Source organism: Fistularia commersonii, chromosome 18 (genome assembly GCF_037954325.1).
Source record: "Fistularia commersonii isolate RoL2024-O1a breed Wild chromosome 18, RoL_Fcom_v1.0, whole genome shotgun sequence".
Taxonomy (NCBI): Eukaryota; Metazoa; Chordata; class Actinopteri; order Syngnathiformes; family Fistulariidae; genus Fistularia; species Fistularia commersonii.
The window spans coordinates 3,356,352-3,383,155 of NC_141301.1; the positions used below are offsets into that span (position 1 = coordinate 3,356,352).

General features: G+C 46.4%; 3 protein-coding genes across 7 annotated transcripts; 2 read left to right on the top strand and 1 right to left on the bottom strand.

The window, feature by feature from the left end:
• Positions 1–2,935: 2,935 nt before the first annotated feature.
• On the bottom strand, positions 2,936–8,743 carry rwdd2b (RWD domain containing 2B). Its single transcript, XM_086164296.1, has 4 exons — positions 8,344–8,743; positions 8,172–8,239; positions 3,351–3,707; positions 2,936–3,287 (listed from the first exon to the last, which is right to left on the bottom strand). The coding sequence occupies exons 1-4, from the start codon at positions 8,548–8,550 to the stop codon at positions 3,047–3,049; spliced, it is 873 nt and encodes a 290-aa protein (XP_086020422.1). The 5' UTR covers positions 8,551–8,743; the 3' UTR covers positions 2,936–3,046.
• Positions 8,744–8,794: 51 nt separating this feature from the next.
• usp16 (ubiquitin specific peptidase 16) lies at positions 8,795–16,734 on the top strand. 4 transcript variants are annotated; one of them, XM_086164249.1, is made up of 17 exons: positions 8,795–9,009; positions 9,186–9,252; positions 9,344–9,540; positions 9,628–9,731; positions 9,824–9,936; positions 10,044–10,255; positions 10,346–10,441; positions 10,563–10,693; positions 10,834–10,921; positions 11,339–11,420; positions 11,542–11,633; positions 11,726–11,944; positions 12,105–12,732; positions 12,829–12,923; positions 13,120–13,206; positions 16,043–16,190; positions 16,270–16,734. In XM_086164249.1, exons 2-17 carry the CDS (start codon positions 9,192–9,194, stop codon positions 16,389–16,391), a joined length of 2,475 nt encoding a protein of 824 aa, XP_086020375.1. In that variant the 5' UTR covers positions 8,795–9,009; positions 9,186–9,191; the 3' UTR covers positions 16,392–16,734. The 4 variants fall into 4 exon arrangements, with proteins under 4 accessions (XP_086020375.1, XP_086020376.1, XP_086020374.1 ...); XM_086164250.1 differs by having other exon boundaries at positions 8,825–8,849; XM_086164248.1 differs by lacking the exon at positions 8,795–9,009 and adding an exon at positions 9,016–9,034.
• Positions 16,735–16,876: 142 nt separating this feature from the next.
• Positions 16,877–24,539, top strand: LOC147224185 (transcription regulator protein BACH1-like). 2 transcript variants are annotated; one of them, XM_086164251.1, is made up of 5 exons: positions 16,877–16,994; positions 19,328–19,585; positions 20,737–21,840; positions 21,943–22,149; positions 23,371–24,539. In XM_086164251.1, the coding sequence occupies exons 2-5, from the start codon at positions 19,346–19,348 to the stop codon at positions 23,722–23,724; spliced, it is 1,905 nt and encodes a 634-aa protein (XP_086020377.1). In that variant the 5' UTR covers positions 16,877–16,994; positions 19,328–19,345; the 3' UTR covers positions 23,725–24,539. The 2 variants fall into 2 exon arrangements, with proteins under 2 accessions (XP_086020377.1, XP_086020378.1); XM_086164252.1 differs by having other exon boundaries at positions 23,375–24,539.
• The last annotated feature ends 2,265 nt before the right edge of the window (positions 24,540–26,804 follow it).

Genomic DNA, 26,804 nt, shown 5'->3' on the forward strand with positions numbered 1-26,804 from the left:
TCATTCATTCATTCATCCGTTCACATTTATAAAACAGTGATACAGAGTGTGAATGAGAGGTACCCGGGTGGAACGGTGAGGCTACAGGCAGTGGAGATCCAGAAGTTGGAGGATTTCAAGTACTTAGGGTCAACAGTCCAGAGCAACGGAGAGTGTGGAAAAGAGGTGAAGAAATAGTTTGCTAGTTTCAAGCAAACTAGAAACTGGTTCAAGAAGGTTGGAATGGGTGGAGAAAACGATCGAAGTGCTGTAGGGGTAACTAGGGATAGCTCTGGTATTGTATGAGGAAGTCTGGTGTGGCAGAGAGGTATGTTAAACTGGTGCAGGACATGTATGCTAGCTGTGAGACATTGGTACGGTGTGCTGTAGGGGTAACAGAGAAGTTCATGGTGGGGGTGGGACTCCATCAGGGATCAGCTTTGAGCCCCTTTTTGTTCGCAGTGGTGATGGACAGGCTGACAGATGAGGTTCGACAGGAATCTCCATGGACCATGATGTTCGCGGATGACATTGTGATCTGTAGTGAGAGCAGAAAACAGGTAGAGGAAAATCTGGAGAGGTGGAGGTATGCACTTGGGGTACATAGCACATACTTAGGGTCAACAGTCCAGAGTAATGGAGAGTGTGGAAAAGAGGTAAAGAGATATTTTCAAGCAAGTTGGAATGGGTGGAGAAAAGTGTCAGGGGTACTATGAGATAGAAGCCTATCACCCATAAAGAAAGGAAAGGTGAACAAGACAGTGGTGAGACCAGCGATGCTTTATGGCAAAAGACCAGTTCTGGTCTGAGGTTCATTAGGTACCGGTCCACAAAAAAAAATCTTTCTTGGCAGAAATGATAGATTTTTCATTCGACCTTCCAGATCCTATTTGAAAAACGACTGTTTCCACTTTCGACTTACCCCCGCACTTGATATTGTAATTCCCTAATATAAAGTGTTATCGTTGTATTCAGATTAAATACCATCAACTGATTTTTTTATTATTTTAACCCCCGCGACCCTAACCGTTCCGCTAAAACATTTTCACACATAAAACGGCACCCTGGTACAAAACAGGTTGAGGACCACAGGACATCCAACCATTCACTCCCACATTCATGCGTCATATTGAGACATGCAACCACTGGCTCATTCATTGGCACATCGTAAACATACAACCATACACTCTCTCCTTCACATGTCATATAGAGACAAATAAAAATTCATTCTCCCACTCACGCAGGGAACCTCCTGCTTGTTTTCGGAGACTTCACATGGAGACTCGGCACAGAAAAGCCGAAATCCAACCGAGGACCTTCTCGCTGCGAGATCACCGACTGCCCCGGCGACTGCATCTGACGATAAAACTCTCATAAGTCGATTCAATACGATACCACACCCACTCTATTGGTCAGAGATCTCCTCCCAGATTGGACATTACAAAAAAAAAAACACGCATCTAAACTCCAGATAACGCCTTCCTGTTGGGACAGAATGGGTTGTTTCAGCCCCCACCTTCTGGAAGTCTCTCCCTGCAGGAATCCGCAATGCCGCATCCCCAGACACTTAAAAAAAACAAAAAAAAAACCCAAAGTCATTACATCCCACCTGTTCGCCGGTCCGTCCCGTTCCAGAAAGGTCTGGAGGCCCGACGCGATCGGGCGTACGCTGCGAAAACAAGAGGATGCATCCCGTGGGGTCAGAAATTAAATTTATTGATGGAATGCTGTCGCAGGCCGGCGCATTATTTACGAGGGCGTCGGCAGAGCCGCTCAACGCCAAACCGCCGCTACCAGAGAGCGATGCTAAACGAGGAAGAGGTATTCACTCCGGAGACGGCGGATGAGGAGGCGGTTGCCGGCGCCGGCTCAGACAGGCTGCCCTGACAGGCGGGCTGCGGTTCGGGAGGCGTCGGGGGAATCAAGTTCTCCGACAGAAACTGACAGAAAGAGGCTTCCTCTGAAGAGTTTCCCGAAGACACGCGTCAGGATCAGTCTGCCGGATTGACTGGCAGGTTTTTCAGCGAGTCCAAAAACCTTCCCCGCGGAGGAGAAGCCAGAACCCGGAGATGTCTTGGAAGGGAGCGGGGAAAAGTCAGACGGAGGACTCGGCTTCTTCTTCGTCGACGATTGGTCGGGTGAGACGGACTCCCAAATTGGGAACTGCTAATGTTCCGCTCATGTTCTCACCTCACGTCCACAGGTACAAACTTGCCCGCGTCATTCGGAAACTCTTTATTATGCACGTGAAGTCGCCCCGCCGCTTCTAATCCGGTTTATGATTCTTAACCAGGTTGGCGTCCTCCGGAGTCACAGGTGCGATCTGGAGGGAGCCGCCGTCATTTCCACTTCCAATAAAACACTGCCATCTGTTGGGTGACGTGACCAAGCACATTTGACAGGTAATAAATATGCATCGCCTCGTTCGAAATTTTATATATGAACTTATTATCGGTTCCGAATGGGATTCGTTTCTTTGCGGGCACAAATAACTTTTCATTCAATACAAATAAATCTCTCTTCACTGTTACCAAAGCAATCATTCAAAGCCAACGTTCTTTCTTTCTGCAGTCACAATGATACTCCGGATTAAATAAATAGTTATGATTAACAGATATTCGGCATGGTAGATAGTTGGTAATCTTAAAACGCTAATGTGATTTTCTGAGGTGAAAGTCCCGCAGCGGAATCGCAAAACTTCAGAAAACACAAAAAAAAAAAAAAAAAAAAAAAAACACCCGGGGCAAGGTATGATCCACGGCAGTATTAAAATTGCAGATGCAACTGGGATCCTTGAAAGTGCTAATCTTTGATTTTTTTTTTTTAAAAAAAGGACCAAAAAAATAAAAAAAACAACACAGGAATTACCCACAGCTTTGCATAAAAGAGCCCCTGTTTTGTTTTTCAGCCTTTTTTTCTTTTTTTTTTTTTTTTATCCCAGCGAGGATACAGCCGGTTTATTTCGACGTGTCGGTTGCGACAAGTTAACGTGACCTCGGCGCGTGACGATTGCAAAAAAAAAAAAAAACACATCCGATTAATGCGTTTTCACGTCAGGGTTTTTTTTTTAAGGGTCGTATTGGCCTCGTCTTCCTTCGATACCGAAGTACATCTGGAAGACGTCGCAGCAGCCTCTCTCGCTCAGGTACTGATAGAGCAACCCCAGGTCCATGTGGTTCCTTCTCGCCCCGCGGGGGTCAAACACGGCCTCCTCGAAACCCGTGAATTTGCGCAGGGAGTCGATGTCGGCGCCGGGAACGTCCTCTCTGTGCCGGATCATGATCCTCTTCCAGGTCAGAGCCTTCACCCTGCGGAGGAGATCGGGTTTATTTTTCAGCGGTCTTTCAGCAGTCCGGAGCGCTCGGGCTCACCTGGACCAGAACTCCTCGCAGGCCGGCTGCGGACCCTCCACGCACACGACCCCGGGCTTCCCCGGCATGCAGAACCCGGACAGGCCGAGCCCCCTGGACCACTCCTGGATGCTCTTCCTCTTGGTGGGGTTGTAGATGTGGTGGCTGTAGATCCACAGGCGGCTGAAAGCTTCCCCTTCGGATGTCGTCTCTTTCTTCGGCGCCGCCGGCGAGCTCTCGCTCAAAAAGGCCCGCAGGTTATCCTTCACCCAGTCGACGGCGGAAAGCACGCACACCTCGCCCAGGCAGTTCGCCGCCAGGTACGCATTGAGGCTGGCGTGGAGTTGCGTCTGCTGGGATCTGCAGAGGCCGGCACACCTGAGGCACCAAAGTAAGATAAACTTTTATTGATCCCCATTAGGGGAAATTCCTTTGACACAGCAGCGTAACAGTGAAAATGTCAAAAAACAAAAAAGTAATATACCGTAATTTCCGGACGATAAGCCGCGACTTTTTTCACGTAAACAGAGGTTTTAGCGGCGTGAAGCTCGTTAGCGTCCCCCACGCACAAAAAGTCCATATATTAGCCGCATCGTCGCTTACGTGAAAAATGTATGCATAAAGTCCATAAAGCGTAAAGTCCATATCAAGCCGCGACGTTTTTGACGTAAGCAACGATGCAGCTAATATATGGACCTCTTTTGGGTGGGGTACGCTAACAAGCTTCACGCCGCTAAAACGTTTATCCCCGTCACATGACCGATGAAATGACCCGGAAATTCTGAGTCCGTTCAACTCCGACACCGAAGAAGACGACTTTGACGGTTTTAGTGTGCAGGAGGAAGCCCGAGATAGCGATCTGCTAGCCGGTGCGGCTTATATTGAGGTGCGCTCAATAGTCCGGACATTACTGTAAATATGAATATAAATATAAATAGAGACAAAAGACAGCAAGACATCCACGAATAAATAAACAACAACAACAGCAGCAACATCGGGGATCATAATAGACAACATATAGTAATACATAAAACATAAAACCCCAAAACCTATCTTTAACCTAAAAAAAAAACAAAAACTGTGCAATATTTCATTTCACTGTGCAATATTCAGAACTGTGCAATATTTCATTTCATAACAGCTACACTACAATTTTTCCTTTTATCATACTATTGTGCACTCTTTACCTCACTTGTAACTAAGACACTTATAGTTTTATCACTTGTTTACTAAGACACTGTATAGTTTCACTGAGACACTTTATAGTTTATAGTTTATTTTTATTTCTAATTCTGCCTTTTTCTTTTTATTATTTATTACTGTTATATTTTCTGTAACTCTGGCACAACAATTTCCTTCGGGATTAATAAAGTTGTTCTTATCTTATCTTATCTTATCTTATCATATCTGATCTTATCTTATCTTATCTTATACACATGAAACACATAAAAGACAATATAAATAAAGTGACAATAGCAATGACAAGAATAATATAAACAAAAATAGTCAGGATGTGAGCGGGCCGGGACCAATAAGAAAAACAGCAGAATTTGGGCATGACATGGGAACGGGGTGAGGAAGTGAGATTGTGGAAACGGCACAGATGCACCTCAGGACAGGCAGTTTTGTGCCGTCCAGACCCGCTGGTGTCCAGTCAGGTGGCCGTGGGCACGAAGGAGCATCCGAGGCGTTCGGTTCTGGACCAGGGTGGGAGGAACCGTTCGCTGAAGGAGTCGCCCATCAGCCACAGCTCGTCGTGCAGGGGGGCGGGAAGGATTGTCTGGGAATTGGACCGTCAGATGGATCCGGAGGCACCAGGAAGTGGACCTTTCCATGCCGGTGAGCGAATGTTTAACGGAAAGGCCGTTCTGACACGAGATGGTCCAACGTGCATGAATTAGGTGCACGTGTACACCATCTTAAAGATGTTACATGTCAGGACCACTGATGAAGAGGTAAAAGGATCTTTACCATAAAGAGAAGTGTATATATTTATATATAGATATATCTATATATATAGATATACACTGCTCAAAAAAATAAAGGGAACACTTAAAAAACACATCCTAGATCTAAATGAATGACATATTCTTATGAAATACTTTGCTCTTTACACAGTTAAATGTGCTGACAACAAAATCACACAAAAATGTTCAATGGAAATCAATTGTATCAACCCATGGAGGTCTGGATTAGGAATCACACTCAAAATTAAAGTGTAAAAACAAACTCCAGGCTGATCCAACTTTGATGTAATGTCCTTAAAACAAGTCAAAATGAATCTGTGTTGCTTCCTGAGTGGACACTATGATTTCACAGAAGTGTGATTCACTTGGAGTTACATTGTGTTGTTCAAGTGTTCCCTTTATTTTTTTGAGCAGTATATATAGATACATATATGTATATATGTGTGTGTGTGTGTGTGTGTGTGTGTGTGTGTGTGTGCGTGTGTGTGTGCAATATTTTTCGATACCTCCTACTGTGGCTGTCAATCACAGCTGACACTAGACAAGAGGCGGGGTTAAATCAGGACTGGTCACCTGTCAATCAATCGTGCTTTACGTTGGATTGAATTCACACACACACACTCACACACATGCAGATGGCGGCAAAGCTGACGGGAATTGAACTACCAACCTCCCGCTCAGCCGCCCCATCCAGACAATTCTGTCTTCAGTTAACCCTTGAGTTTTATGGCGTTACGATTTCTTCCAGACATTGAACGCATCGCGTATTTACGTTTTCCCGGCTCATCCCAATCTCGAGTGAACTAGTCTAAAACCCTCGCCCTCCCTCGCCGCTCCGCCGGTGAACCTCCGACATTTCAGGGTGGGAGCCGTCCGTCATGACGGCAGGCTGGGTTTTATTTTTTGGGTTACAGGCGGGAGGGGAGACGAGACGAGGTTAAGATGACTGGCAGGGAGACGAGACACACGGAGTGGTCACATTCAGCCCTGAGTTTTGACTGACAGGTTCACTACCATGTAGTTTTCGGCCTAGACGCCTTCTGACAGCTGAGGTGCGGCCGGATGGGGGAAAGAAGCGGCCGTCTGGCGATTCTCCACACAAGGAAAAACACCCCGACTCCCACAGAATTAGAATTCAAAGCAAGGGTGTAACCCAAGTGTAAAAATGAAACACAGAAATATTTTTTCTCCTATGTGAAAATATATAGATTTTATTTTCCCCCCTGTAATTGCAGAGGCAGTGATTTCAGATTATTAAACGACACTCCCAACTCATGCTGTCTGGCCTGAGTGACTCACTTGTTCATAACCGCTCTATGATATATGTAACAAGCAGGAATGAGTCATGAGAACCGAACTATTCATCAGCATTTAAAAAGAAATTGAATGCGACGGTCAACTATATTATCCAAAATCGAAAGCAGTATAGATTATGAATGAATGCTGATCATCCTGTTTTCTTTGTATGCAACTTCTTGCCTTGCTGATATAACCATAGATCATGACTCTGTCAACTTCACATTATCTATAAGATAAGACATATCTATATTTGGAAGACCTGAATGGCAGCGGAGTTCAGAGAGCGCAAAGGAGTATGATCATCCGATCGTGAATTATTTTTCATATATTTGTCTTTTGTCCTGCAGAGGAAATAAAAATTTCTATCTTTATTTCTTTTAACTCGCAGCACGAAGGTCCCTGGTTTAATTCCGACAGGGTTCTCCCATGCGGGAGGTTCTTCGGACGCCCGAAATTTCCCAGATGTGTGAACGACGGGTAGAACGGTTGTATCATAAGCTTATTGTAAGATGAGAAAATAAACAAAAAGAAAAACATAAAATGGGGTGCTTTCAGCGGTTGTTTTATAACCTCGCTGGAAATCTTTCCAAGTTCTCTGTAAATCAAAGTAACACTCTGCCGCTATCAAACTCCAGTTCATGATGGATCGGAGGGAGATTATTATAAAAGACAGCTTTTGGAATTTATAATTATATCATAGGCTGGTTGCTATGAATATCTACATGTCTTTCATTCATTCCTACTGCATTTCCTGTCCTCAGGGTGGGTTGGTGTCTGTCCCAACACCCGAAGCGGAGTGCAATTATCCTACCATAACCCCTTAATTTCTATAACTATTCCCTGCACAAGGCATTTCTTTTATACTTGGATTGTGTTCCATACATAGCCTTTGTTTATTTGTATCTATATCCTTTATTTTCATATTCTTTCTATCATTACTATTTGCACACTTTTCTACCCTGTGCTGCTGTGACAGTTGAATTTCCCTGTGTTATCTTATCACAGTTAAAGTCAACTTTATTGCCAATTTCTCCGTATGTACTGGACATAGGGAGAAATCGAAAACACGTTTCTCACAATCCCACGGTGACATGAAATTAACAAAATAATAATTGAGTGTATATTGAATAGTAGAGTGCACCATTACATCAAAGAGTATAAACTATAAGATATAAAGTGCGTGCAGATACAAACACTTGACGGCATAAAGACTGAAATGTATAAATATGTGTAATTTGTGCCGAAATAAAGAATTCACAATGACCTGGATGACTGAGAACCTCCACAGACATACCTATAATTTGAAAATAGAGAATAGCAGCAGAGGGATTTTGATGTACGGTTTAGTGTAAAGGGTCAGCAAGGAATACCATAATGGAATTGGGTTTCCCTGTGACAGTGCAATCATAATAATATTGCGATATATTGTCAGATATATCCAATTTTAAGCTGCCCTTCCGAAAACAACAAAAACAGAAGACAAAACTCACCATGACGAAATTCAAAACACAGGCCTGACTAGTATGGCTGTAATAGCCTCTTATTACGCTGTTGTAAATAACGGGGACCGGCTTACCGTACGGTGATCTCCGGGATGACACCGGGATATTCGGAGGGATAGGAGCAGGACAGAACCACGTCCAGCTGCGTGGAGCAAAAAAAACAGGAGTATAAATAACAGATCAAACTTCTGCACCGGAGGACCGGGTGGATGTGCACAGGGTCACCGGGTGTGACCGGGTGATTACCGGCAGCTCGGCGTCCAGCTTGTGCGTGAGGAGGAACCGGGGTCTGGAAGGGGGAGGGCGATCGGAAGGCGAAGAGCCCTCCACGAAGTCCCGGAGCTCGGCGACGGCCATGTGGTCCACGATCTCCAGCTCCTCCCGGCTGGGGAACATGCTGGTCAGCAGCTCAAGCTCCGCCAGCTGGGACTCGGCCCAGTCCAGGTAAGACATGCCGCCGTTGAAGAGTCACAATAGACAAACTCATCTGTCATTCGTCACATTTAAGTACTACAATAATACCATAACTTTTCAATTTAAAGTAATTCACACAAAAGTGAAGTTTGTTTTGTTTTCCTCGCGTAAACAGTTTAGATATACATGGCTGATATGCGCATGTTGTCAGCGGACTCTCCGGCGGCGCTTGTTTTGACCCGGAAGCTTTTCGGCGACGCACCGGAAGAAGAATCCGGACACCGGAAACAGTGACAGCATTACATTCTGTGTCGCTGTTTCCTGTGCCTGCCGAAGAGGTGGATGTAATTTTTTTTTTTTTAGAAATATTTTCTCTCTTGGAGTTTGATGATATACCGGAGAAACTGTTTTAAGAAAAATGTCCTTTTTAGAGCTGACACGCACGTCAATTTAGACGGAACTGCTGACGAGGGAAGGCTTTAATCCCCCTTTGTGACAGTAAGCTGGAGGGACCAGAGCGATGGTCGTGGACTTTTAACGGATGTCTGATTCATCGTTTACTTTTAAACTCTGAAACTTACTGCGATAAACCTTTCGGATGCTTTTGCCGGTACTAAAATCAATTCCACTGACACTTCTGGCCCGTTTTATTAAGCTGCCATGTCTGTGTGCAGGTGAAAATGGGGAAGAAGAAAGGGAAGAACAGGAGCCCCAGAGAGGATGATGACACTGAAATAACAGGTGAGCCTACCCTTCTACCAGGCCATTACTGTCAGCTTCCCTCTTTTGTATTTATCTTTTCAGAACTGCATTTCAATTTCTCTCCCCGTAGGGCCGTCCTGCAAACACATCAAAAAAGCAGCAGACCAAACTCTACCAAAGAAGCTCGCCGGCGATGCTGACTGGACGAGCTGCCAGGACTGCAAGTGTGAAGAAAACAAGGAGAATAGCATCACCGCGCTGCCTCAGGACTCAGGAGATGAGAGGGAACCAGCAACGGTGTGGATGTGCTTGAAGTGCGGACACAGAGTGAGTCTATCCAGCCAGCTATTGTTATTCAGATTTGGATATTCCTGTATTTTTTTTTTAAACAAACGATTGAAACCTCTTGTAAAGGGCTGTGGAAGAAATTCAGAGAACCAGCATGCCATCAAACACTATGAGACCCCTCGCTCAGAAACCCATTGCCTTGTGATCAGTTTGGACTGCTGGAGCGTTTGGTAACTGTCTTCACCGCAATCCGTAAATATATGCTATACACCCATATGTTACGTGTTCGTAAGTAATTTTGTTCTGTGTTTGTATGTTGTAGGTGCTATACATGTGACGTTGAGGTCCAGTACTCCAATACCAGTCATCTGGCTCAGCTTGTGACCAGCCTGAAGAAGAAAACCTCATCGGAGCCTCCAAAAACACCGCAGATCGGTAGGAATAGCCTGAATGTTCGCTGTTGCCGAGTTGTATTTATGTTAGCGGTACCCCGCTTCGGGTCTCCCCCCTGATTCCTCTCTGCTCTCACCGTTTTAACACAGAAAACCCGTCGGACGATGAAGAGCAACCCGAAGCGGACGAAGATAAGGAGAATGAAAACAAAGAGAACAGCGGCCGCCAGAAGAAAAGCTTGAAAAAAGAGAGCGTCGCCAAGCCGCAGAGTCCCACGGCGGCGGCGGAGGATGTCGGTAGGGTTTCCGTAAAGGGACTGAGCAACTTGGGGAACACCTGCTTCTTCAACGCTGTGATTCAGGTACACACCTGCTTAGTGGGATAATATTCTGGCAAAAAAAGGAGAAAACAGTGCCAAACTGTCGATGCTTTTTTTTCTCATCTACCCTAGAATCTCTCACAAACACTACAGCTAAGACAGACTCTCAACAAAGTGATCGAGGAAAAGACGAGCGTTAATATTGAACCGGTCGCCCCCACTGATCTGGTGAGTCACCACAAGCCTGCGCGTTGTTGGGTTATTTTTTTCCCCGATTTTTCCCGTGGCTGGATTCTCTCCCATCTCCTGTCCCACCATCGCTCGAGTACCTGTTCTCTTATGACCGCAGGAGCCCATCGTTGTCCAGAAAGACCAGCCGGGATCCCTGACTCTGGCTATGTGCGAGCTGCTCAATGAGATCCAGGGCTCCAAGAGGGGCGTGGTGACGCCGCGGGAGCTGTTCTCGCAAGTTTGCAAAAAGTGAGCGCGACTACCCAAGGGGATAGTGGTGGGCAAACCTGGAGATTTAAAAGCCCTACTAAGAGATGTGCCTCCCAGTCCTATTGCATCAAGTATTGTTCATCATCGTGTCTTTTCTTTTTTTTTTTTTTGTCTGGCAGAGCTGCCAGGTTCAAAGGATTCCAGCAGCAGGACAGCCAGGAGCTGCTGCGGTACCTGCTGGATGGGATGAGAGCCGAGGAGATCAAAGTATGCGCCCGCTCGCGGACTAATCCTTCCGACGTCGGAGATTTTGCCGAACATTTAGCTTTTAAAGCGGACGTCGAAGCCGTCCGAGGAAAAAGGGCCCCGCGCCCACCTGCATATTGAATTGACAGCGGAACATGACTCCGTCGCTTTGCAAGTCAAACGACACGTATTGCGGCCCGTACCTCGGCCAGGCTCCTCGGGGGGGGGGGTTCATTTGAATTGTAAATTTGTCTGCATTAAAAGGAGGACAGTCGCTGCCTGAAATGCACGAGCACAGACGGGCGCTCCCCAAGGGGTCCGACCGTCTGTGAGAAATACTGTCGATACAGCCCCCCCCCCCTCCCCCCGTCTCTATCCGCAATATATATATATATATATCTATATCCAGTTCACTTTAAATACGGTTTGTCCCTGCAGAGAATAAGCTCCGGTATAATGGAAACCTTGAAGCTCTCCAGAAAAGGCACAGAGTCGGAGCAGCTAAAAAAGCTAGCTAAGGGTGAGCTGTTACTTGTTCCTGTGTAAATCAATATCAAGGCAGCCAAGCTATATATTACATATATATGCGCCGTTATAGAATGCACAGTTCAATGGTTACATGGCCCTCCCCCCACCCACAGAATATGAGAAAAATGGATCCCCGAAGAACTTCGTCGACCAGGTTTTTGGCGGGGAGATGACCAGCACCGTGATGTGTCAGCAGTGTAAAACAGTAAGTTGAAACAATAAATAAAATAAACAAACAAAAAAAGAAATACCGCTTCATTTGCTGAATCACATTAACCCCTTCCTTTTGTTCCGCAGGTGTCGGTGGTCACGGAGATGTTTTTGGATCTCTCTCTTCCCGTCTCTGACGAGGCGTACAGGAAGAAGAACCTGAAGAAAGCCTTTCAGAAGACGAGTGACTCCGACGGCGCCGGCAGGGAAAGCCCGGCCCCGAACGGAAACGACGACTTCCCCACCGGCGCTGGGAGCAAGCACCAGCTGAAGAAGGCCAAGAAGCAGGCCAAGAAGCAGGCGAAGGTAAAGTCCGAAGTTATTCGTCTCGCAAATGTGGTCGCCCGCGCTTGAATTTCAGCGGAAGTGGCATAAAAGTGTAGTTTGGGAAAAAGTCTTGAACCCCTGGCCGCGGGAAGCCTGAGTACTTTGGATTTTTCATCGTGTTTTTCGTCCCCGCCTGCAGCAAAAAAAGAGGCAGGAGAAGTTCGAGAGCAAAATCATCCTGAGCGGTCTCTCGTCTCCGAGCGGCGTTATGAGCGAGCGGGCAGACACCCCCTCGGGCGGAGGTGATGCGGCGCACGCCGGGGAAAGAGAAGGAGATTCCGCGCCGTTCGCCGTCTCCGAAGAGGATCCGACGAGCCTGGAGGCGGACGAAGAGGAGGGCGAGGAGTCGGCCAACGAGTGTGAAACGCCAGCGGGCAACCGTTTCACCGCCTTATCGGTGGAGCGGCGACCGGGGGGCGGCGGCGTCTCGGACGAGTTCTCCGACGCGGAGCGAGCAGACGGAGCAGACTCGCAGCTTGCGAGTCAAATGGAACAAATCAACCTGGACGACGCCCACACAGACTCAGAGGCCGCGGGACGGGCGTCAGAAGGCGAGGACGAGCCGCCCGAAGCGAAAGAGTACACCGTCATCAACCAGGACCCCGAGCTGGCCTTCCGGACGCTCGCCGCCCGCTCCACCCCCGACAAGCAGGAGTGCTCGGTGCACTCGTGTCTGTTCCAGTTCACCGAGGTGGAAACGCTCACTCACAACAACAGCCTCCTGTGCGTCACCTGCACTAAGCGGCAGGCAAATAAAGACAAAGCGGGTATTTGGAATTCACCTTCGCCGCCGAGGTTCCCCCCTCGCACCAGTCTGTCATCCGGCGTCATCTTTGCTCTTTTGGTTTTGTCCCCTCCTCCAGGATCCACTAAGAATATTTACACCGATGCCTTGAAGCAAATGCTAATCTCCTCTCCTCCACCGGTGCTCACTCTCCATTTAAAGAGATTTCAACAGGTATTTCCGTTCGTTCGCATCTTTCCGATCCAATCGCCTGGATTTTCTGTTTACCCGGCGAGATGTCATACGCGCAGGTTTTTTTTTTTTTATGTGTCGGGGGATTTGTCAGCTTTTGCTCTGTGCCTTCTATCCTGGCTTTCTTAATGACATGGTTTTTATTTTTGTTCTGTCGCCCCCCCCCCTCCCTCCCCAGAACGGCTTCAGTATTTGTAAAGTCAACAGACACGTCCACTTCCCCCTCGTCCTGGATCTTGCTCCTTTCTGTGCTGCTAAATGCAAGGTAAACGTCGACACTGAGGCGCCGCAGCGGTTTGCACTCCCGCCTCACGTTGGATTCCGACAGGTTGCCTCTCTGAGTGGAGTTTGCGTGCTCTCCGGGCTTCCTCCAGGTTCTCCGCTTTTCTCACACTGCCCAAAAACACGTAGGAGGTTCCCTGGAGAGCCCAAATTGCCACGTGAATGGTTGTAAGTCTATATGATGCGTGAATGAGAGGATGAATGGTTGCATGTCTCCAAATGTGGCCCCGTGAATGACCAATGACAGCTTAGCAAGGCTTCGCTCTAGAGCACGTGTCAAACTCACGGCCTGCGGGCCAAATGTGGCCCGTAAGAACGTCTGATTGTCTTAAAAGAAGTCGAACGCGTGCATTGGCCATAAACTACATTTCGCAAATTCATGCCCTTCATGTCACCCGCGAAGTGACGGCATCCTGCCATTAGATTCCAATGTATCCACATCAACATGTGGAATTGAGAAATAGAAATTATCTTTTCAAGAAAGATGGAAAGGCCGATACCCGTTTGCGCTTCGTGGAGAAAAATACGCTTTGTCTTTTGTGTTATGAGGCAGCGTCGGCTGTCAAAGAGTACAATCCACGTTGGCATTTTGACACCAAACACGGAGCTAAGTATGCCAAAGTTAGCCTTCCACAAAAACAACAAATTGTCCAAGAATCAAAAGCATAGCATCTATGCAAATGCTCACTTGAATGAGTAATAAAGTCAGTTATTTAACATTTAAGGAGTAGTTACATTTATTTTACATTACATTTGGTTACATTTATACTGTTACCGTTACATGTAGATCTTTGAGGGCCACCATTATGCTGATGTGGCCCTCGGTGAAAAGGAGTTTGACACCCCTGGTCTAGAGAATGAATGAATGAATGAATGAATAGTTGGATGTCTGCATTGATTGACTGTCGTGGGAAAATACTCGCTTTTTCAAGGCAAACACTAACTATCGGTTTATTAAAATCACTCATAATGCCTCACTCTAAAAATCCATGGGCATTTAATCAGTTATTATCCTGTCAAGGTTTCATAAACAAGAAAGTTATATATAATATGGATGCTAACAGCACAGACAGTACTTCTCCCACCTTGACATGAAATAAATGGTGTATGAATATATATAAACACCAAGCTACAGATTAATTATGCTTAAATTAAGTCTGTCTAACTCGGAAAAAGTTTCTTTTTATGGTTAAGATATCCTCCCTAAAGTGACTAGTTTGACATTAAAAGGTCTTCTCCTGAGATGTTTTTCTTAACACCGACCGAATACATTCATTTTTCATCTTTGAAAAAAAAAGAAAAAAAGAAAGAGAGAAGAAGTCTGTAGAGATGCACGAGTTCTGCTGCAGCTCAAAAGTAGAATAATAAAGTCCGCAGCCATAGTATCTCATCCCTTCAGATGTCTTAAAACACTTTTTCAAGTTTCTCCGAGGCTGAGAAGAAAAACCCGGCGAGTGTTTTTTTTCTCCTGGCGTTTTTTTCTCGTCGTGTCCGCGATCACACAGAATTGCAAAAATAGATCTTTGTGTATTTGTTGCCGTTCTGTAAAACTTCTTCGTGAATACCGAAGCTTTGCACAATACTCCTCTTCGTCGCAATGAATTAGTTATGATCAGGACCTCGGTTTCGGACAGGGGAAAATATTCGGAGTTACACCTTATTTAGGCGCTACTGAAAGTTGTGTTTTTAATGAATATCAGAGTAAACCATGAAGGATAGCCGATAAGTAATTCATGTGTTTTGTACTGAGCAGAGCATACCAGCATCACCATTCGCTACGTCCACTTCCTCTCTCTCTCTCAGCATGCAGAAATCAGGAAGTTATTGAGAGGAAACCCTGCAATCAGCAGAAAATAATATTTATTTCAAAATCCCACGGTCCAAAAACACACAGGAGGTTAATTGGAGAGCCTAAATGAGAGCGTGAATGGCTATATTTCTATTTGAAATGGGAATGATATATAGAATAAGATAGACTATTGATCAATGATGGGTATCAATAGTCACAGCAGCATTATAGGGTAGAAAAGTGTGAAAATAGTAATAATAGAAAAGAATATGCAAATAAAGGATATGGATTCAAATAAACCGCTATGTAGTGTATAAACAACAAAAAAATATATATAAAAATGCAAAAAGGAAACAAAAGCTCTGCCTTGTGCAGAGAATGGTTTTAGACATGACAGGTGTAATGTAGAATATGTAAGGTGTCCTGGAGAATGTATAAATATAATATAAATATAAGAGTGGTAACTCAAGATGGAGGCAGTGCAAAAACAAAATATATTGTTCTCATATAAACATTTGTTTTTTCTGCAGTGCAATAATCATTTCTTCTGATTTCTTTATTTCAGTCTTTTTTTTTTAATCTTCTTTGAATTGTAGTACTGTTGGTAGTGCACTGGTGCAGAGGTTATCGCTTCCGGGGCCTTTCTGTGTGGCGTCTCCATGATCTCCCAGTGTCTGTGTGGCGTTTCTTCCGTGTTCACCGGTTTCCCCCCAATAGTCCAAAACATGCAGGAGACCCTAAATTCTCCCGACGTGCAAATGCCGGAGCGAACGGTTGATGTTTCTATATGCGACCTTGTGATGGACTGGCGACCGGTCCAGGGTGAACCCTGCCTCTCGCCCAATGACAGCTGCAATAGGCTTTAATAGAATAACCCGAAAGGATGTTTTTTGTCTAAATTCAAGCTAGCAGCACTTTGTGACCCCCTAGATGTTTTCCGTTATTCCTTAAACCTCACAAAATACACCGTGAATGAATAAATGTTTTCCCCAAAGCCACAGCTCTTAACAGAAAGCCGTCCTTCCCGCAGAACCTGTCAGAGGGAGACAATCAGATTCTGTACAGCCTGTACGGCATCGTGGAGCACAGTGGAACCATGAGGTCTGGTCACTACACGGCCTACGTGAAAACACGACCTCGGAGCTCCAAGCCCGCTGCCAACGGGGTCGCGGGAGAAGGTGGGCTCCCTCGCATGGAAACCTGGAAACGCTTCTCACGTAGGATATTCGAGGTCTAACTCCTTTTCTGTCTTTTCAGCGGAGGTGGAGCCGCTCACAGGATCCTGGTTCCATATCAGTGACACGAGCGTTCAGCCTGTGAGCGAGACCAAAGTCCAGAGTTGCCAAGCATATCTCCTCTTCTACGAGAGGATCCTCTGATGGACGCGCCGCCGGTGTCAGGGAGTCCAGGCAAACCCAAGCTGCTTCTGCTTCTGCTCCGCCACATATGGGATCATGAAACCTAAACCAACCTCAACGTATTCAGTCAGCTAAAACTGGGTGGATGTGATACCGATTACTCTGGGAAGAGATTTGAGAGCGTTTCCATTCTCGCATGAGTCTAGAAAAATCACAATGAAGTACTGTAATGTATATTTTTCACAGTCGTCAGGATGGCTGGAGCTATGCAGACAGTGAACACACGCATTTGATTTTTGAACATGACAGAAAAGTAATCATTGTTTAAAAAAAATTAAAGAATTTCTAACAAATTGGTTGAACATTTCTACCGACTATTTATGTTTATTTTTATCAACATGGAATAAATAACGAACATTTAAAAAAAAAAAAAAAAAAAAAAAAAAAAAAAAGGGAACTGTCAGTGCGTTGCTGGTGCGTCGACTGCGCCTGCGCAGGACGCGGCCGCCGCTTTTCCTGGTCCAGACTGCGGCGTAAAGGAGGAAGGTCTGGTGGTTCCGGATGGTCAGAGCCGACGCTAACCCTAAGTTTATCTATGGCAGTGTCATCAGGCTGGCACGGCAGGTCGGTGCACGTTTGGCCTTTTTGCTTGAATCCCCCTTTTTTGTTTTTAAATAAGCCTTTTGTTTCCAGAGGTCGCGGTTTCCTAGCGGACATGAGTTCAACCCCCGCCTCCCTCCACATCTAACGTCAAAGTTGGGAACAGCTAACGTTGGCCTAGCGCTCCCGTTTCTGATAACCCAGAAACTTCTACCCGAACATGGCGGGATTTTTGTTTTCTTTGTTCACTAAATAAATAAAAACATAACCAGTTTACGCAAGCATGTCGTGACTGTGTCCGGTTTCGAGGCGAACCCACCGGGGTTGTGCTCGGTAACTTGGCCAAACGTGAGTCAGCGTTTTAAAGTTGAAGCCACAGTTAGCATCGTCTCGGCCGCTTCACTCCCCTTTTTTTTGTCAAATACGCGTTAAAATCCGCCGTCGATTCGGTGGCGACGCAGTTTTTTAAACACGTAAATCACATTTGTGTTAAAAGTAAGCGATGAATGAAACCCGGAGGTGGGGGGCGATAGTTCCCCCAGCCTCCTCCCTCCTCGGATTTACACACACCTGCTCGCTTTAACTGATCACAACACGCTTTGATAGGAAATAAAATCGATTATTCCATCGATAATATTCGCAGAACTAGTCTTGCGCAATGATACACCCTGCGGCATCAGTTGACAGTCCCGTGATCCTTCATGTTGCTAAATAGCAGGGGAAGCCAGAACCACTGTAATCAGTCTTTTATATATATGTGTATTTATATTAATACATATACATGTATAGTTTATTTGCATGAGCTGCATACTTAAGCAAATGAATATTCATTTCAGGTTTCTACTTCTTGCAAATACGCTGTGTGTACATATAGTTTATTTGCTTGAGGTGCATACTTTAGCAAATGAATATTCATTTGTTAAGGTTTATACTTCATGCAAATGCACTGTGTATACAGATAGTTTGTTTGCATAAACTGTAAACAAATGAATAACCTTTTATTAAGGTGTATTGTTTATGGAAATTCAATGTATGCCTATACAGTGTCTTTAAAATGCTTTCCACACTTCAGATCAATCAGCTGCACTTCTGTTCACGTTCGGACTTGATTTTTCACACTCCAGAGCTGCAACCGACTTTGCGTTTCACTTTTTACATGTTTATGTTCCCACACTCGCCGGCGCCATCGCACAACCTGCGGGTATTCACAGAATACCCACATTTGGTTGTTTACCTCTCGATTCACACACTCTATTTGTGCTTTTTAATTAGCCCAAGCTAAGCTGCAAAGATTACACTTCCACTGTCATCTCTCACTCTTTGTTGTGATGTTATGCATTTTACTATATCATGTCCTTACTCAGTTTTCCAATGTCTCTTTTATGCTACCAACAGTTTGTTTTACTATCTGACACTCAGAATTTCATTGTACAGACAGACACGTTTCCTTAGGAAGGAGACAAATCCATCGATCGGTTACTTATGATTTGTTTTGGTCAGTGAATCACACAAATTACACAACCGGCCTTGTAAAAATCTCCTGAAATCTCTATATTATCTATTCTGTAGAGTTCTATAACACACCTACATATTAATAGTTCCATCCGTATAGTCTGTATAATTGTTCATATAGCATCTCTTTATTACCCCTTCTGTACAGTTACTGTACAGGACATCTGTATATTTATAGCTCCACCCGTATATTGCCATCTGTTAATCAAACTAATCAAGCCCTCTTTGTACATAATCTGCACATCCCAGTTATCCAGCATACTTCCACTCGCTGTACATATTCTGATCCTATCTTATCTACCTTTACTTGCACTAGCTGTAAAAAAAAAAAGAAATTGCATTGATTCTTTAATACTGCACATTCTGTACATATGTTATCCTGCTTTTTGCACTTTTGCATTTCGTTACTCTGTATCTTTACATGTGTAATGACAATTAAGTGGAATGTAATCTGATCTAAAAATCAGGTTTACAGTCCTGAATTGACCTGTATGTGCAATAATAACAATCATAATAATTATTATTGCTATAATATGACATCACACACAGCTGGTCAGACTGATTTGTTGTTTTAAGTTTTCATCGTGTCCTCTCGTGGCCCATTAGTCTTGTTTTTTTTTTTTTTGAGGTGTGAGTAAGAACAAACTCTTCGAATTTGGCTCGAACCGATCTTCCATCGCACCTCGCTGTCCCTGAGCGTATCTGCAGCTGTCCACATGTTCACTAGAGTCTCCATGTTCACTCAAGAATCTAAGGAAAGCCAGCAAAAACAGGCCAGACTGCAGAAATGTAAGAAAAGGGTCTGTTTCTGATCATGTTCCTCTTTGTCCTTCTCTTCCCTGCAGGCCGAGCTCGTGTGAACCATGTCTCTCCGCGCCCCTCCGGTGTCCGTCTTCACCTTCCAGTCGGCGGTCCACAGCGCTCATGTCCTCCAGTGTCTGAATAACCAGAGGCAGCAGGACGTCCTGTGCGATGTGACGGTGGAGGTGGAGGGCCGGAGCTTCCGAGCTCACTGCTCCGTCCTGGCCTCCTGCAGCGCGTACTTCCAGAGCAGGGTCACCGGCGTCAACGACCAGAATCCCGTCATCGCTCTGCCCAATGAGGTCGGTGTTCCCCCTTCTCCCCCCCCCCCCCCCCCCCGTTCCCGCTCAAAGGACGGTTTGACGTTTGCGATGGACTTGCAAGGAGAACATTTACGCAGTGCCGCAGCGACACTGGAATTCATCACCCGCGGCTGTCGAGACAGGAAATAATAAACACCGTTACTCTTCGGGAAGAGGATCGAAGGACGAGCTCGTCTGTTAGGTCATTGCCGGTCAGTCGTAGCCATTTTGTTTCGCTCACATTCTGTTGCGTCAAATAAGGCCAGGGGAGAATCGAATTTGCATATTTTGAAAAACTGTCACGTGAGAAGAAACGTATGTAAATGGTGCAGGGTGTCATAGATCACTAGAAGAAGAACAATGGAGTCCGAATGGCTACTTTTGTTTTTATCCGGCAGTGAAAGTGATGAAGAAGGCTTACCTTTAAGTCTGCCGTCGTGATCCATGGAGGCAGTCCGGCTGCAGCAAAGTGTTATAAAGTTATTAGAGGTAGTGCAGTAAAACCTTGACTTACAAGTGCACCTTATGAATTCTCCAAAATACGTGCCGTAGCTTTTTTTTTTGGGCTTTGGGCAGGAGATATTTTGGGGATTCGGTGCAGCAGGCGGCGGGAATGTCGACGGATGAGGCATCGAAGCGGTCATGCAAAGCCGGTCGTGGACGGTTTGATCATTTTAAAAAGAGGACCGCCATTCACTCCGTCCATAATTATGTTTATGGATAAAGAGCAGAAAAGTGTGCAAGTTCCATTTAGCGACACATTGTAGCGTTAAGTGTGAAGCGAGTAAGTTAAGTTAAGCTATGGAGCACCAAAAGAAAAACTCCAACGCTGCCGCCGGCATCTTTGTCCCCTCCTCACAGCAAATACACCGAATTAAACCAGTTTATTTCTTCACATTCATTTTTTCATGTATTATTATTTTTTATGCATTATTTGTTATTTGATTATTTAAAAAACACGTAACAAAACTGGGATGCCGGAACGGATTTATAGCATTTCAATTCATTTTAATGGGAATATTTTATTTGATATACAAGCCCGGTCACAAAACAAATTAAACTCTTGAGCCAAGGTACGACTGTACTGCCTGGTGTATTTATCACGACTCATCATTTCTGTGGAGTTCAGTGTCCTTCATTTTTCCCCACAGGTGACCGTGGAGGGTTTCGAGCCTCTGCTCCAGTTTGCCTACACGTCCACGCTGCTTTTCACCAAAGAGAACATCCACACCATCCGCAGCTGCGCCGAATTTTTGGGGTTTCACAACTTGGAGCAGGGGTGCTTTGACTTCCTGGTCCCCAAGTTCTCTGAAAGCAAAGCCCAGGAGGCCGCGAAGAGAGTCTGCTGTCCGGATTCCGGTTCCAGCGCAGTCCCGGGCGCGGAGAGCGTACCGCCAAAATCGCTCGACCCGCAAAACTCGGCGCCTTCGGGCGACGACCGGACCGCCTTCCCGCCGAAGTGCCTACAGACCCCGCCGGGACAGATGAGCAACGGGACCGAACACTTCTGTTTGGAGAACTGCGGGCCTCAGATATCCCCGATCTCTCTGGAGCTCGCCGCGAACTCCGTCTGCCCCATGTTGTCTCTGGCGGCGCCGACCGCAAACAAAGCCGGCCCGTCCTCTCAGCTGTGCGAGCAGGACATCCTGGAAATCGGCGGTATCTGCGATCAGGGGGAGTTGAATTTGGCACACTGCGGCTTACCCTGTGAGCTCCCGCCGCCGGGGGAGGTGGAGGCGACCGGCAGGGAAGTTCAACAGGCGATGGAGATGCTCGGCGTGGAAAACGAGTGCGACCTCGCCCCGTGTGCCGAAGACTGCCGCGACTTACTGGGGCAGGGCGGCGCCGGTCTGGAGCGGAGGACGTCCAAGCCGACGCTCACCGACCTCAACCGGGAAGAGGGGCTCGGGGAGAGGAGCAGCGTGGAGAGGGAGGTGGCCGAACATCTGGCGAAGGGCTTCTGGTCCGACCTCTGCCCGCCGCAGAACCAGCCGCTCCCCTTGTACCCCGCGGACCAAAGCAATCTGGCGAAGCCGTCGGACTTCCACTGGCTGAAGCAGCTGGATCTGAGCTCCAACCCGGGAGACTGCCCCTTCCTGCGGGACCTCGGCGCCGGCGACGAGCCGGCCCCGCCCGTCGACGGCCTGTCGCAGTCGGAGAAGAGCCCCTGCATGTCCTCCTCGCTCAACTCGGGGGACGACTCGGACCTGGACACGGACGGGGACGCCGAGGCCAACAAGAGACGAGCGGCGGAGGTCGTCGTCGTCGTCGTCATTGTCGGACGCGCGTTCGCGTGTGTATTTGCTTGGTCGATTAGTTTACACGTAACTCCGTCGCTCCCCGTCTTCGCTCTGCAGATTCAGCTCCAGTTCCCTGTGGAGCAGATCTCCACGTTGAGCAGGAGCGCCTTCCAGCAGCTGCTGAAGCAGCACCAGCTCACCCCGGATCAGCTGGAGTTCGTGCACGACGTGCGGCGACGGAGCAAGAACCGCGCGGCGGCGCAGCGCTGCAGGAAAAGGAAGCTGGAGAGCATCCACCAGCTGGACCGCGAAATCAAAGTGCTGGTAAGGTCCGGACGGGTGGAAAACCAGGCAAAGTCAAAACTCTCACCGGCCGAGCCGGAAAATGTATTATTTCATATTTGGACCGATTTTCTTTTTTTATTCATCTATTTATTTATTATCTACTGATTCAGACTTTAACAGTACGTGTCTTTCCACTCTAAAGAAAGGCTGTTTATTGCTCAAATCAGGGCTCGACAACCTTCAGCGCTCAAAGAGCCCGTCGGAACCGCTTTCCCATGGATAAGAAAATAATGGGAGCCGCAAAATGAAAATGCTGCATGTATCTTCATGCCAGGGGTCGGCAATTATTTTGGCCGGCGGGCCACATTTCTTATTTAATTTTCATGCGCGTGCCAACTGGGTATCATGTCAATTGAACCAAGTGAGCATTGCAATTTAAATGTTTCAACTTTCAACTTAAAATCGTTAATGATCTAATAAATGATCATATAAATGCCCCAACGTTATTTTGTATCTAATCATCTATATAAAATTAAACCAAAGGAAAAAAAATATGGATTTCTAAATTCAATATTGATTGAAAACATTCAAAGAAAATAGTCTGGCGGGATGGATGTGGCCCGCGGGCCGTAAAATGCTTTATGCTTTGGATAAAAAGACTACCGTGTTTTGCATTTATGAAGTCAATCAGGTGCTTCAGAGAAAACAAAATTCTATTTCTGTGTACGACATAAACGTTTTGAACTCCCCGGGTTGAAGATTACGTTCAAATAAAATGCTAAGCGTTAAATGGAGTCCTTCTCATATTTAGGTAGTAAAAGGCCAAACTGAAATTATCCAACAGAAATGCCATTTGCGTCCGTCACCGCAAATAGAAAAGGACTATTTCACTGAGCGCTGCAGAAAACGTATATTTGCAAATTAAATAGAGAATTAAGATGCTTATTTTATCAGGTGAATGCGATTTTTGCTTTAAAAATTGAAGAAACGGCGTTCCCGGGCGGCCGTCTCACATCGACGCTTGCGATGCGCATTTTGAGCCGACGAAAGAAGTGAAACGCCTTTTATCTTAATTCTAATTCTTAAGACTGGCAATCAAAAATATCACAGACGAAAATGAATTCAATCGAATTTAAATTCTTATTTCATTTCTAAACCCACGGGGGGATGAAAGCTTGGTTAAGTTTAGATAAAACTAAAACATAGAAGAAGAAGAGAAGCTAAGCCGCGTGACCCGATGGGTTTCTTCTTTCTCGGCAGAAAGGCGAGAAGGAGCGTCTCCTGCAGGAGCGCACCGAGCTGGAGCAGAACCTGGAGGAGACGCGCCACAGTCTGTTCCGGCTGTGCAAGAGCGTCAGCATGGAGCCCGGCACCGAGGAGGACCAGCTGCAGCTCCTGGCCAAACTCTCCTCCCCGGACCTCGCCGGCCATCAGGAGGAGGAGCCCGAAGCGTCGGGCGACGGCGGGAGCCGCCGGCAGAACGACCCCAAGTCGCCGGCGGCGTCCGGTCGAGCGGCGTCGCCGCCCGTGGAAGCTTCCTCTTCTTACCCGCAGAGCTGCTCCGTCACCTCGGCGCTCCTCAACGCCTGCCTGGACATGAACAACATCCTCTAACCGCACACTGCCGTCTGCAGAACTAAAGGCGGGACTCGGACCTTCCAGTATTAACTGTAACACACACACACACACACACACACACCTGTGCTTCAGACACCTGTACCCCCTTCCTTCTTCATTTCACCCAGATCCCAGTCTCTTAATCCGCGGAGACGAACTGTAGCCACGTCATGTAGGATCCTATGCATTTGTTTTCTAACACGCAATCCTAATCCCAAAGGTGCGGGCGACTCCCCCACTCAGGAGGGCATTTAATAAGATTCTTTTTTTTATTTTTTTCTCAGGGAAAAAAAACTCATATCCTGACTTTTTTCTTCTTCCTCTTCACCCCGTTACAACCCACGCGCCGTCACGACGGCGAGGTAATCCTCTGCGTACGGCCGTGATCCCGTCACGTACTGTAATTTTTACACCGCCGTGGCTTTTTCTTTCTGTTTCGATTCGAACGCGCGGAAACACTAACGGAATTTTTGATTCTTACAGTTGATCACGATACGACTCGTTACCGCTAACAAACGATTATCGCTCATGAGGAAACGTCTTAATGAGGAGCGGCTCGTGTCGAGGGAAATGGTTATTATATGCAAACCGTGCCTTATTTACAGGAATATCACAACAAAGATCAAGGCAATTCTTACTTTTCGACGTTCTCATGCACTATTGCACATTAACTCCAAAGCCTCTATCGATAGCAGCGGCATACATTAACATCTGTCTGCATGTTGTCTTTTTTAAATTTGTTTATGTGTTTTTATTTTTTAATTAAAAATGCTTTCGTGGACAACAGATTCAAATAAAGCAACTTTTTTGTACTCCGTTCGGGGTTTCATTTCCAGAAGTTTGGCGTTTGAGTCCCTCCAGCTGCAGTGCCGCGGTTTGACCACTAGATGGCGCCAGAACTCACCCATCAGTCCACACTGACTGGAGCGCAGAGGAAAGCGAGCCGTTCATTTCCGTGGTTTCTTTCAGTGTTCTCTGATTTCTCACGCAAACACCCAAGCCTTGTAAGTACCCCCTTCCCTCCTCATGGTGGCTCTCGGCGCCGCGCTGGTTTCACGCCGATCGGACCGGCGGAACCTCGAGATTTTGTGTTTTTGAGTCACAAACCCGCCGCAGTGATCCTGCTGATTAGGAGATAAGAAGAACAATACTAAATAACAATAATCTGTTTTAAATATTGTTTCTTAACAGAGGTTGTCTCCCGTGGGTTTTGAAGGGCGGGTGTTTCCGATGTACGCGCCTCGCTTAATCTCACTTGTTTGTGAAAGGTGAAACCCGGATTAGGATTAAATAATAAAACTTCGTAAAGGACAAAGGGAAAGAGCGGGAGGGCGTGGCGTGCACGTCAACTCGGCCTGTAATCCGACGAGACGCGGAGACACTTCTGGGGTCGGATGTCAGGTGACCGTCGGGTGACCAGAGGCTTCCATGGAAAAAAGGCCTTTATTAATTACGCTATTGATTATTGATTGACTATGGCTTGTTTTGTGGGCTGGACTGGACAGGAGAATTTCAGACAACCACCCAGAATAAAAGATATCGTGTCAAAAATCGCAATTATATTCCCACACTCCTCGCTGGCCTTGTTGACTCGCGTCCTTGAAAGACGGTGAAATTATAACTCAGGGATGAGAAATGAGAAAAAAAAAATAGCAATCTAAAGATGATTTCTTTAATACAGTCTTCAAAGTTAAGTGGTGATTGTATCAATAACAATGGTAACACACACACACACACACCAGCCCTCCTCTACAGGAGTCCATACACACACACACACACTCACAAATGTCTGTACTACAAGCGATGCTGCATCTCAGAGGGATTAGATAATAATGAAAGCACACGCACACACACACACACACACACACACACATCAGAACCGGCTTCACCTTCAAGTATCAAAGCGCGCAGAAAGTATTACGAATATTAATTTCTCCCTGGGAAAAAAAAAAAAAAAAATTAGGCTTATTCTCCACAGTATTTGTGTCTTTTATGCGCAGTATGGATTTTTGGTTCTGTGTGGCGTTAAAAAGAAAAAAGAAAGAAAAAGTAAGATTATCCTCTTTGCAAGCTACACGGGAAAGAGGGAAAGAAAGAGGGAGGGAGAGAGAGAGAGCGACATGATTTGAGGAGGAAGCAGCTGTGCGCCATGGCAAGGTCAGGAGGCCCGTAATCCGCGGCCTCATTCATGCGAGATTAAAAACCTGCTCCCGAGTTCTGATTAAGAACGCAGGGTTAGAAGATTAAAGAGCGGCGAACAAAATGAAAGCAGTTTAAGCCCAATCCTGGAATTCATCAGAATACCAAAACCTTAAACGGTCATTACAACGGGCGATTAATGCAAAGCACACTTGAACTCTGTCTGTCTTGATATATCCTCTGTCCCTGGGAACACACATACGCCCACCACCACCGACACACACACCACACACACACACACACACACACACGATCGCCTTCCCTCAGAAATCTGGATTTGTCCTTTTTCGCTCCCGTTCCAACACTCCCATCATTTCACCCCGTGATCGAACCGGATTAGCACAGATTAGCCGCTCGCCACGTTAACGTCACGGGTTTTCGACACTCCGTATTTGTCATGAATAAAAATGTCCGTGTCCTTTTTCCCCGCGAAAACGTGGCCGGCGGTGATTATCATCCCCGCTCCCACCCCCCAGCTCCCTCCGGAGGGGAAGAGTAGATGGCTCGGATTAGGAATAAAATGAGGATTACGGATGAAAACATCTGGAAGTTAGCTTGTTTAAGCGGAGGACATACAGACTAATAAAATCGTGTGTGTGTGTGTGTGCGTGTGTGTGTCTAAACGCTCAGGCAGGGTTACCGGGAAACAAAACAAGCGCTCAATCCCGCATCCGTCCTCGCAGATTACGCATATTAGCGCCGGGTGTATTGTGGCTCCTCCCGATGCTAACGTTGCGTCTCGAAGGCGGCGTCGAGACAATGCCGCGGTAATCGGTGCGAGCATAAGTTCCGCGACCTTGCCGTGACCTTGCGCCGCAAATCGCATAAGCCGTTTAGCGACTGTATCTTAACTGATTACACGGTCGCGGCCGCCGCGG

Coding starts and splice junctions, on each gene's coding strand:
- rwdd2b (XM_086164296.1), bottom strand. CDS start 8,550: ATGTCTTACCTGGACTGGGCCGAGTCCCAGCTGGCGGAGCTTGAGCTG. Junction 8,240..8,343: donor AGCTGGACGCCGAGCTGCCG/GTAATCACCCGG, acceptor TGCTCCACGCAG/CTGGACGTGGTTCTGTCCTG. Junction 3,288..3,350: donor TGCGAGGAGTTCTGGTCCAG/GTGAGCCCGAGC, acceptor TCTCCTCCGCAG/GGTGAAGGCTCTGACCTGGA.
- usp16 (XM_086164247.1), top strand. Junction 11,634..11,725: donor TGTGTCAGCAGTGTAAAACA/GTAAGTTGAAAC, acceptor TTTGTTCCGCAG/GTGTCGGTGGTCACGGAGAT. Junction 11,945..12,104: donor AGGCCAAGAAGCAGGCGAAG/GTAAAGTCCGAA, acceptor CCCCGCCTGCAG/CAAAAAAAGAGGCAGGAGAA.
- LOC147224185 (XM_086164251.1), top strand. CDS start 19,346: ATGTCTCTCCGCGCCCCTCCGGTGTCCGTCTTCACCTTCCAGTCGGCG. Junction 19,586..20,736: donor TCATCGCTCTGCCCAATGAG/GTCGGTGTTCCC, acceptor TTTTCCCCACAG/GTGACCGTGGAGGGTTTCGA. Junction 21,841..21,942: donor ACAAGAGACGAGCGGCGGAG/GTCGTCGTCGTC, acceptor TTCGCTCTGCAG/ATTCAGCTCCAGTTCCCTGT.